Genomic DNA, 12,200 nt, shown 5'->3' with positions numbered 1-12,200 from the left:
CTCTATAAGTCTCTGTTTAACAATCTCTAATTTGAACAGTGAATTTGTTTATACTTTCATACTGAAACGAATGTTTGATCCACAGCAAGAAGTTTCTGCTTCTTTGTTTAGGTGCCTCAGAAGTTATTAAAAAACAAATGCACACTTAGGGAATGAACTTTTTGAATGCTATATGAAGATATGATGATGACGACACCTTTCATTACCCCAATCAATCACAATTGTCAAAATCGTGATTTAACTCATAAAATCGCACGATTCTATAACCCAAGGAAGGGTTTTCGTGCAAGATCAGAGATAGGATCATTGGGGTCCCCAACTCCTTTTGAACCGAAATCTTATGACTTTTTCCAATATAGGGTTATATATATATATATATATAGACTATTAAAAGTGTGTGTATAATAGTCTACATACAAATAAATAAAATCATTGAGCCTTATAAGTGAATAGTCCGGAAAACTTATCTCTAAAACAAGAAAAATGGAAAGAAGCTATGTTTTATTACAACTCAAATTGGTTTTCCTTTAACAAAACTCCACAATCATTAATCAATACATACTTAATTTTCTAATCCATAAAACTAGGAAAAAACATATGAAACTCTAAAAACAAAGAAAAATGTTTATTCTTTTGTTCCATTTGAGTTGAAGGAACAGCTAAACGCTTTGACAAATGAACCAAGATCATGATCTCTAGTTAATTTCACTTCTTGTCCATCCCGAGTGTGTGCTTCACACTATCCACAGCACCTTGAGCCATGTTCTTCACTTGTTCCCCAGTCTGCAACAAGAAGATACAATTAATTTTAAAATGACACATTCCAAATTTCATAATAAACACAATTCAACAAGTATCTTATCAATGAGTGTCCTAAAGATACTAATCAAATGATTAATTAATAGAAATGTTTATTAAAATTCATTATGGAATATATGTATAACTTTAAATGTTACACTTTATTATAAGAACTTTGATTCCTTAATCAGTGGACTCATTATCATTTTTCATTCAACAAAAGTTCTATAACGAAAAAATTGTCCCCAAAATTGTGATATCTTATTGAGAAATTAGCCACCTGTTGGAGAAAACCAGCAGATTCATCCTTGTTTTGTTGAGCAGTTTGCCCTGTTGTGTTAGCAGCTGCATTAGCCTTGTCAGTAGCTGCCGAAGCTGTTTCCTTTGTGGATTGGACAAATTCTTCGGCCTTAACCTAAACCATAATCAAATAATATTAATTAAGACATACAATCTTGGTCGGTATGGCAATTGTGTTAAGAAAATTTCATAAGGGATTGAGTTCGAATGTTGGTAACGTCCAAAGAATATTAATTAAGAATAAGATATATATCTTAAATTTACAAAGATGATAGAAAGTGTTAGATACATGTGATATAAGTTGACAATGTAAATTTGTGCATTATTCACCTGAGTCTGGCCTTGGGTTTGGCCTGCATTGAAGTTTTGCTGGGCACTTGACATGTTTGCTTGATTTGATAAAGAAAAAAATTATGAGAGTAATAGATGTAAGATGGTGTTATTGCTAGGTCTTGTTGATCTTGTATCCCAAAGTGTATGTATTTATATATAGTATGTGGTGTGCTTCCACATGTGAGAGATGCATAGTTATAGGATCACTCTGCTAATGAATGTGCGCATATTTCTGCTTCTGAAATGGGCTTTCGTTGAGAATGTATGTGCATGTGAGCCTCTAACACGAGACAATCACGCATATATCTCCAAGTTTCATTCACTACCACTTACTGCTGATGCCCTATTGTTCTTGTATTTTTCTTCCCATTTTTTAGGTAGTAGCCAGTCGGAGTACCAAAAGTTGTGCAATTTATCTGCATATTAGAAGAAAAATATATTTACACGCCACCAAACACATAATTATATTTGCATTTACAATTACATTCCTGATTTAATAAAAGCAATGAATTATTTACATTGACATTATATAATAATAAATGAAAGGGTACAAAATCACTTTGCCATATAGTTGGAGTAAAGAGAACTCTAAGTCAAATATATATATATATATATATATATATATATATATATATATATATATATATATATATATATATATATATATATATATATATATATCAAGCGGAATAAATTCATACTAAAATATTAAAATATGAGAAATACTAACAATATACCCCTGTCAATAAAAAAATTAATAACATATTCTTTAACAAATTCTAGTATATATTTTATTATTAGTTGAAATTTAATGATTTTTACAAAATTATACCAGGGGTTTGAATCCCTCTCTCTCCTCTTTCGAATAAATTTGCTTATTTATTTTCTTAGTGTCCGTTCAATTTTTTTTTACAGAAACTAAGAAAAAAGGAAAAAATTTTATTTAAATACTATCTGCTGAATTCAACCCAATATTTATTGTAATATTTATAGGTCACTCCTCAAGAAATAAATATCACTCATAGTTTTATAATTTTTAAATGAATTATCAGATATAATCAGAAGTCCAAGTAGGTCAAAAGACCAAAAGTAACCAGATGAGAAAGCAAATAAATAAATAAGTACCTTTTGTCTTGTGACCGGTTAAGAGGAGTTGTTGTTTCCTGAATCTTTTTTGGAAGTTTTTTTTAACCTTTGGGATTGATCATTCGAAAGCCAGAATAAGTAATCATTTTCGGAAGCAAAAAAAAAAAAGGTGTAGGAAACAACTTTGGAGGTATAGGAAACAACATCCGACGAGAGATTATAGCAAGGATGTTCAACAATGTGCCAAAATGAAGTCGAGGACGAGGTTTTTGCTTTTAATCTTTGACTTTGGCCTTTCACTATTAACTCTGGAATAGGAGGACGAGGCTCTTAACAATTGCTAGGTGTTTCAACTTTACTTTGAGATCGATTCAAAAGACCTTACTTTGAGATGAAGTTTGAGCCACCAATTGATTGTTTTCATTTCATTGTTTCTTTACGTATTTGTTAACCACATTGTAGCTTATTCAGACTTATAGTACTCAAAGCTTTCTGTGTCTTTTACTTTATTTGCAGAGGTAGGAAAATCATTTCTAGTGGTCGAAGAGGGAGCATGTCACTCTACAATTCCTTTCTTACTTTGAAGTCATTATTAATTAGAAGGAACTTAATTTTCTATTATTAAATTTTTGTATTTTTGTGAGTAGAAAGTTGAGTCCTTCAAACATTCACAAAATACTTAATTATTTATATTTTAATTTCAGTCTAATGTGAATACTTTATTTATTTTTAAAATATTATATATCCACCATGGTATTCATTGTTCCACTCATTTGCTTTCCCATTTCTCCTTAATTTTTTTAACAAGTAAAAGATAAAAAAAAAAAAAAACAAATGAATTCTGGCAAGCAGACACATGTATGATAGATCGGTGAGACCACCCTTTTTGTCTCAAAACCGTACGATGGCAATTGGTGAATGAATTTCTATAGCTAGTTAGCTACTCTGCTATCAATCCAACCATATCTTCCCTGTTTCTTTCTTCTTCTTTTTCTGATGTAGAATTGGCTGCTGTTAGTATGTTCAGGTTAGACACATCAATGATATATTTTTGGGAATTAAAGCAATCTAAGATCTATTCATATATTTTAAATATAACCATTCAACAAAATGTACAATAGCGGTTATCAATCATCTTAAATTTCGGTCTGCATGTAATAATAAATTAACATTGGGCAGAAGAATAAATAAGGGTAGATAATAGATACTATCTCTTAAAATGGTATTTTCCGTAGTACAATTCTTATATAGTAAGAGATATGTTGGACAGTTCCTTATGGCAGAGTTTTATAAGAGAGACTGGCTAAGCCATCAGTGTTTGTGGACATAAATTAGACTTATCCTATAGAGTTTTAGATTAAGGGTTCGTTTAAAACTTCAAAGGGAGCAAAGTTGAAATAAAAAAAAGAGAGAAAATAAAAACACAAATAAATAAAATTTTTTTATTGAAGAGAAAGTAGATGGGAAATAAGAAAAATAATTGATTTCTAGAAATATTTTTCTTTTCACTTTCCTTCTAATTTAAATTTCAAAATTTTATTTTCTTGCTCGTTTTCGTTTCCTCTACTAAACTTCAGTGTATATTTGAAAAGTAAAGATTCATTTGCAACATTTGGCAGGAAATTTCATAGCAAATCTCCTACGACTTTTAAATTCACAAGAAAAAATGTTTCACACTATTTTTACTTGTGAAATAAAATCCACAAGTAATGTGATTCCTGTGAATTTTCCATAAATCCTCACCTAATAGGCATAATTCAAGGAAAAAAATATGGAATATGAAAATAGGGTTTGAAAGGGTATAATTGATAATAAAAAAATAAAAAGGGAAGCATTGTACATAGCAAACAATGTGTAAATAGCAAGTGCCTTCATTTTTAGGGTTTTGCTTCCTACACCAGGCAAATTTTTTTTACACACAACATTTTTTCATTAATTCCCAGTTTACCCTTTTTTCGTTCTTATGCATTCAATCTTGTTTCGTTTTATTGTTACACCATTCACTGGTTTGTTGGAGGCTGAGGTTGTTGTTCCATTGTGATCGGTTTTGTTGATGTGCATTGTTGCGGTGGTTGGTTACCTACTGCATTGAGGTCATGGTGGGTGTAGCGGTGGAAACGACGAAGGAAAGGTAAGTTTTTTACATCTATGATGAATCCGTATACAGATTGGTAATATGTAAGAAACATACAGATTTGCAATCCGTATGGTTCATACGGATTGACAATCTGTAAGAACCATATAGACTGACAATATGTAACTGGCTCATGAGGCTCCTCATGAACCTCGTCAGCAACATGATCCACATGCTCAATATACTTGGCAACAGTCGCAGCTGCCCGTTGTCTATGTGTCGATGTTGTCAGTATTCAACGCTAATGAACTTCTTTCTCATCACCACTAATTTGTCTACTTAAGGCTTTACCTAAAATCCTGACCTAATACCTAATACAATCCTTTGGTTCTAACTATAATCTACAAATCTACACATTCATATCAATTAGTGTCATAGTTCTATTACTCAAAAACTAACTAAGAAATTTATTATATTTTTAAACATATTTCGATTATATTTTTTTTCAAACCTAAACACTTCATTCACCAATATTACACATTTGCTTCAAATCAACCCACAACTTCAACAAAATAGTGTTAAATTGAAAATAAAACTATACTAATAAATTTTCTAAAACCATATAAGTATTTATTAAATGTAGTATATTTTAAGAAATGTAATAAAAAAATTTAAATTAACTTTAAATGATTAATCGAGCAAGCTAAATATATCATTAAAATCAACGTACAAATTTATGTTAAATATATTATAAATAACTATGTAATTATTTTAATAATTATATATATATATATATATATATATATATATATATATATATATATATATATATATATATATTTAAAAATCAATGTATAGATTAATTTTTAAATTTTTAGACTTGAAATCACTATTTATATAAATATTTAATATTATTAATGTAATAAAATTTATACAAATATAGTTCTTATTAACATTTTTCTTATACAATATTACCTATTTTTGTTATTTAATTAAATTTTCAAAAAATTACATTATAAAAAATTGCACATTTTCTTATTTAATTATTTTATATATAAGTATTTTAAATATATAAAAGCATTAAAACATTTATTCATAAAATAATTTAAATATATAAAACTATATGGATTAGCAATCTGTATGGATCATACGGATTGTCAATCCGTATGGATCATGCAGATTGTCAATTTGTATGATCCATACAGATTGTCAACTAGGTTCAATACACTGGAAAAAAAAGAACAGAGGGCGACAAAGAAACTCACGATGGCGATAGTGGGACGATGGCGGACACAACAATGACCACCGACGAATTGATGAAGATGAAGCACAGATTGATGAAAAGAGGATGAAACGTGCAACACGAGATGGATTTTGGAATCTGTCGGCAACTAGAGACGATAAGCGACTGGCACTATTTTCTCGATGATTGGAAAAGGCCACAAAAATGTTTGGAATGCTTGGAATAATGTGGCCTAATAGATGACTGTCTGTATGGTTGCAGGAGACCATAAACCAAATCTCCTACCTCGAATGTCACCTCGCGATGATGACGGTTCGCATAATGCTTCATGGAGCTTTCAACAATTGACGTTGTAATTGAGCATGAATAGCTTATCGCATGGACAAAATGGAATCTACAGCTTCGATTAGGGAGGAACCCAACAGGTAGTGTGGGATAGAAGGGGGTGGTTTACCATAAGTCACTTCATATGGAGACAACCCGATGCCGGAGTGAATCGATGTATTATAGATCCATTCCGCTAGTGGCAAGAATGTGAACTAGAGTGAAGGGCGGTCATGGACAAATGAGCGGATGTATTGTTCGAGAATCCGATTAAGGACCTCTGTTTGTCCATTTGTTTCTAGGAGATAAAAAGTGCTGAAATGCAACTTGGTACCACTGAGATAGAATAATTCTCGCCAGAAGGAGCTAATGCATAATGGGTTTCTGTCGGATGCCAAACTGCATAGAAACCCATGCAATTTTCACACTATGTTTATGAAGAGGATGGCAACTTCGTGGCTAGAGTGTTTTGGAGTATCTATCAACCACTACGAGTATAGTATTGAACCCTTGTGATGGCGGTAATCCTGTGATAAAATCTAACGATAAATCCTCTCATAAACCAGTGGTTGTAGGAAGCGATTGAAGTAGGCCAGTCGGTTTCCTAGTTTCGTACTTCATTTGTTGGCATGTATGACACTAAAAAACATAATGGTGGACGTTGCAGCGCATTCCCTCCCAGAAGAAGTTCTTTTTAAGATGTCGAAGGGTTTTGGCAATGCCCATGTGCCCCCCCAGGGGTGTAGAGTGGAACTTTTCCAGGAGCAAAGGGATGAAAGAGTTGTTGAGTGGCAACCATATCTTACCCTAGTGGAATATCAAGTCACACTGAATTGAGTAATCGGGGTGGGCTTTTTGGGAGAGGATTACGCCTATCACGATGCCAGAAGCGTTTGTTTCCGGGAAAAAAGGAATGGTGAAGTCAGGGGTGTGAGCATTAGGGTTGAGGTCATCGCCTGCTTCAATTTGTCAAGAGTGCGTTGAGCATCATCACTCAAAGTGAAGTGATCTTTGCAGAGTAGAGTTGTCAATGGTGTTGCCATGATTGCATAACCACGAATGAAACACCTGTAAAACCTTGTTAATCCAAGGAACCCTCATAAATCACTGGTGTTTGTCGGATTAGGCCAGTCCACCATGACACTAATTTGGGAGGGGTCAGGGGCCACCCCCTTCGTCGAGACGATATGGCCCAAATATTGGAGTTTGGTCTTGGAAAACACACATTTGGACTCGCACAAATGAAATGATCCTTGGGATAAAATAAAGAAAACAACTTCTAAGTGGTGGAAATGAGTTGTTCAGGATGGACTATAATCCAAGATGTCATCAAAAAAAATTGCTACGAATTTACGGAGAAATGGCTTGAGTAGTTCATTCATCGTTGCTTAGAATGTCGCTGGCGTGTTGCAGGGGCTGAAAGGCATTACACGATATTCGTAATGGCCTTGGTGGGTTCTTAAGGCTGTCTTATGAATGTTATCTTCTGCCATGCGTATTTGATGGAAGCCATGACACAGGTCCAATTTGGAGAACCACGAGGCAGCACCAAGCTCATTAAGGAGCTCGTCAATGGTGGGCATGGGGAACTAGTCTTTAATGGTGATGGCATTGAGAAAGGGTTATGGCTTAGCTTGATAAGACCAAAGTCGAGCATTGTTTAGACCTGTTTCTCGAGTTCTTCCTTTTGGCTATGAGGGTACCAATATGGTTTAATGGTGATTGGGTTGGAATTAGGTAAGAGATGAATGTGGTGGGAAATCAAACGTTCTGGGGGGAGCTGGGTTGGTTCGCTGAACAAGTTGCAAAACCAAGAAAGGAGGAAGGTGAGTTCTATGGGTTGGGGAAGGTTGTTGGGGATGAGGGAAGAGGGTGAGGCTTGGACTAGTGTGGTAAGTGGAGTGATGTGGAAGAGGGCTTGGTTATGTAACATATGTTTGATTTGGTGGACTAAAGCTGTGGGTGGCCTGAGGGGAATGTCAACAATTAATTGAATTGGACAACCCAAATGAGTGAAGAACATAGAGAGGGAGATGTAATCAGTAGTAACCGAGTCCAAATCCTTAAGCCATTGGACTCTGAGAACTATATTGGTGCCACTCAATGGTAAGCCAACACATGTCCGTGGTGAAATGGTGTCCTTGGATGGAAATCATGATCTGAGGGTAGCGGTGCTGGCATTGCATGACGCCACCATTACCAACCATAACTGGTAATGGGTCCATTGGTGTGGACGATAGACCGAGGAACTTGGCTACACATATTTGCAAAAAATTATGCATACTGCCACCATCAACGAGAATGGTGAGCTTGTGGTGGAGAATGGTTCAATACACCCGAAACGTTTCAAAGGCTAGCATATCGTACATTGTGTTAAGGCTCAGTTGGTGAAGAGCGACAGTAGGTAATGGCGAAGAAGAAGGCCGAGAGGGATTTAGTACTTCGGGAAGCCTGGTGGTGAAGGGAGCTCCAACTCCTCATTCGCGATGAAGAGGTGCATACGGGGTTAGCAGTGGTGCCCCATAGTCCATTTGTCGATGCAATAATAGCAGAGAGCCTTGTTTGAGTTGTCTCGCTTGATTTCCATTTCCTCAGGAGATAATCTTCGAAAATGGAGTTTGGGCAAAAGAGGGGCAAAATGAGGATTTGATTGATTGGACTGTGGTGGGTAATGTTGAGTTTGATGGTGGCTACGACGACGATCGAGCAACTTATCCTTTTGGAGTTTGGTAAGGGCCATAGCCTGAGGTAAGCACATCGGTCGTAGGGCTTGCACTTCGCGATGAAGTTCATGAGTGAGGCCCAATATGAAACATTTTAACAGAAATGGCAGGGAAAGCTAGACAACCCGATTTGTGAGTCGCTCGAAGTTTGACAAATAATTGTTCACAGTGCTGCATTGCTACAACTTGAATAAGGCACCGTGGGGGTCATCGTAATACGATGGAGCGGGCCAAGAAGTAAGGAACCCGTTCCTCGACATCCACTAGAACTAGAAGAGGGCGGGTCCTTCCATGTAAAACAACGCAATGGTGAGCCTCTCCGCGTTGGGAATATCTTGGTAATCAAAGAATTGTGTAATTTTGAAGATCCAACCAAGGGGATCTTGTCCATCAAAAAGTGGGACATCAAGTTTCATGTGTGGTCTGGAAGGGGAGATAGGTGGGGGAGAAGGTGGCGGTTTTGGGGAAGGTAGGGCTGAGGTTAGAGAGGCAAGGTGATCCAAGACTCAATTGAGTTTGTGGTTTAATTCGGAATTGGCCTGGGAAAGTGTCTGATGATTTTGAGATAATATGACTTGGTGTTGGGTAAGCTTGTTGACGGCTTCCTCGAGACGCTTGAGTGATGTATGGTGCATGGTATGCTCCGACATGGTGTCACCGAGCATAGAGCAGGTTAGACTAGAATTGTTATGACTGGACTACTATACTACGAATTAACAAGCTAAGAGGTAATTTCTTCTTGCTGATTTTACTCAATTCACTGGTATTTATAGACACAACAATAGTTGCAAGGCTAAAAAACCACTAATTGGCCAACTGTGCTAATAACTGACTAGTAGTGGAGCTAACATAATTTGTTTTTGATCACTAAGAAACTCTGGTAGTGGAATTAACAGAAATTGGTAAAATATATGATTGAGTATCCTAACACCTAGCACGACAAGAATAGCATAAGCAATTCACACGAAGTCCTGTAATGGGCCGGTTTCCTCATATTCCTCTTAGGCCTGCTATTGACTTGTGCCCTCTTGCTATCACGAATTAAAAATCCATATTTGGCATTTTAAGTGAAGGAAAATTTTGGTTTTTCACTTTGTATGATGGGTGTAGAAAAAATTGGCCTGGTGTAGGTGAGAGAAAAAAAAAACTCATAAAGTCCATACAGATTGACTAGAGGACTCAAACCCGATCTTTACATTATTAACATGATGCTTTAACCAATTGAGTCAATAGACTAATTATATTAAAAATAATTAAGGTCACTATATATAACACTAAAATTTCTAATGTATATTTAATACAAATATAAGTTTACATAATTAATTTTGTAATAATTAATTTTGATCTAATAATGTATTTTTTACATATATAAATTTTTGTTAAACTTATGATTTTTATTTAAAATTTATATATGTAAAAAATACATTATTAGATCAAAATTAATTGTTACAAAATTTATTATGTAGATTTATATGTGTATTAAATATATATTAAAAATTTTAGTGTTATATATATTGACTTTAATTAATTTTTAACATAATTATCCTATTAACTCAATTAGTTAGATTATCGTGTTAATAATGCAAAGGTCACAGGTTCAATCCGTATGACCCATAAGAATTGGCGTATAACCCATACGGATTGATGGGGCTTACGGATTGAGAATCCATATAGGTTATACGTAAGGACAATGTTGGAACTAAAGAAAAAATGAATAATGTATTAAAAAATGCTAGATGCAGGAAGAAAATCCTTCTGACTTGGTGGCCTAATATAGGATTGGGCTGGGCCCAAATAGTGCTTTAATTAAATTTTTTTTACTATTAATTTTTATTGTTTATAATTTATTATGCATATGTTTATCATAATTTAATTTTTTACTTTATTTTAATTAATTAGAAATTATTCTTGTTTTAGTGTTTGCTGTTCTTTTTGGTCTAGATATTTTATCATTGGAATGTGCTTTCTTATACAAATACGCACTCCAAGTGCGAGTGACTCTTAGTGGTGCCTCTTCCATTAGCTTCTTCGATTCTATCAGGTTATTTCTTTCTTATTTTCTTTAGAAATTATATTTTCTTCTTCGTTATTGTTACGTTTTCTGAAATCATCTTTTCTTCTTTCGTCATTTTTAGGTTCTATCTTTGTTATCTTTTAAGTGAATTAATCACATCTTCTTCTTTCTCATGTTTAGGTTTTTTGCTATTATAGTTGTGTGAAATCATATATTCTTCTTCGTTATTTTTTCACTTTCTTTATCTGTATTGTTGTTCTTGAAATTACCTATTCAATTTAATTCAACCAGTGAATAGACATCAAGATTTTTTACATTGATCTAGGTTTTTGAATCACACTGACGAGCTACTTTTACCAATTTTTTTTATCTCAAATTGCAGATAAATATAACATTTTTTATTTTATTTCCTGAATTTCTTCATTTTTTTTTGTTGTGTTTTCTCCTTGTGGATTTTTAATTGCAGTATAGCCTTTGTTGTGCTTTCCTTGGATTCTTGGTTTTGTTTCTTAATATTTATTTATAATTTTTCTTATGAATTTCTTGATTTTTTTTGACTTTGACTCATTAATTTTCTGTCTTTGTTGTAGTATACGCTATTCCAATTCATAATGTGAGCCGCTGCTATGTATGCATATCTTAAGAGACCTTAATTTTGTTGTTTCTTTAGACATTTTCCGATAGAAATTGAAATCTTGTGCTAATCCTTTTAGGTTTTGATTTTGTTTTTATATGTTCTGCAGTGATAATTTCAGAAATAAATTCACATGTCAGACTTTGGAGATTTTCAAATCAACGAGAACGAAAATTCTGTTATTTAGCAGAATTTATAATTTATTTATTTATAATTCTGTTGTTCAGAATTTATTTATTTATAATGCTGTTATTTAGCATAATTTACAATTTTTTATTTATAATTATGCTATTTAGCAGAACTTATAATTTATTTATTTATAACATATTTTGATAATTCTGAGAATTTATAATTTATTTATTGAGAATTTTGTTATTCAGCATAATTAATCATTTATATTATTATAAAAAGGGTTTGTCTAACCATCTCATCTTTAATGACCAATAGAAATTAGACATTACACAGTTATTCTATATTCTGAATTCTATTGTTAATGCTATGACTACCACGTTTGATGTATTTGATGTATGATGTCTAATTTCTCTTTAACATCATTTTTTATATCATTTATGTATAAAATTAAAATTTTTTAATTGTTAATTAAAAGTTAACAATTAAAATTATATTAAAATACATAAATCCATGTAATCAAATTATAAAATATTAAAATT

At 33.4% G+C, this 12,200-nt stretch overlaps 1 protein-coding gene and 1 non-coding gene across 2 annotated transcripts; one reads left to right on the top strand and one right to left on the bottom strand.

Moving 5' to 3' along the window:
- Positions 1 to 462: 462 nt before the first annotated feature.
- LOC100794394 (late embryogenesis abundant protein 2) lies at positions 463 to 1,616 on the bottom strand. The gene is made up of 3 exons (XM_003535929.5): positions 1,429 to 1,616; positions 1,079 to 1,213; positions 463 to 783 (listed from the first exon to the last, which is right to left on the bottom strand). Exons 1-3 carry the CDS (start codon positions 1,480 to 1,482, stop codon positions 706 to 708), a joined length of 267 nt encoding a protein of 88 aa, XP_003535977.1. The 5' UTR covers positions 1,483 to 1,616; the 3' UTR covers positions 463 to 705.
- A 10,013-nt stretch (positions 1,617 to 11,629) lies between these two features.
- LOC112998239 (small nucleolar RNA R64/Z200 family) lies at positions 11,630 to 11,722 on the top strand. Its single transcript, XR_003263278.1, has one exon. It is a non-coding gene; the product is annotated as a small nucleolar RNA R64/Z200 family (small nucleolar RNA).
- The last annotated feature ends 478 nt before the right edge of the window (positions 11,723 to 12,200 follow it).

Source organism: Glycine max, chromosome 10, assembly GCF_000004515.6.
Source record: "Glycine max cultivar Williams 82 chromosome 10, Glycine_max_v4.0, whole genome shotgun sequence".
NCBI classification, from domain to species: domain Eukaryota; kingdom Viridiplantae; phylum Streptophyta; class Magnoliopsida; order Fabales; family Fabaceae; genus Glycine; species Glycine max.
This window is presented reverse-complemented; position numbering and strand designations above follow the sequence as displayed.

What these genes read in the sequence shown, in the direction of transcription:
- LOC100794394 (XM_003535929.5), bottom strand. Translation starts at nt 1,482, where the DNA reads ATGTCAAGTGCCCAGCAAAACTTCAATGCAGGCCAAACCCAAGGCCAG. An exon ending in AAACCCAAGGCCAGACTCAG is followed by an intron (nt 1,214 to 1,428) that starts GTGAATAATGCA and finishes ATTATGGTTTAG; the next exon opens with GTTAAGGCCGAAGAATTTGT. An exon ending in CTGCTGGTTTTCTCCAACAG is followed by an intron (nt 784 to 1,078) that starts GTGGCTAATTTC and finishes TTCTTGTTGCAG; the next exon opens with ACTGGGGAACAAGTGAAGAA.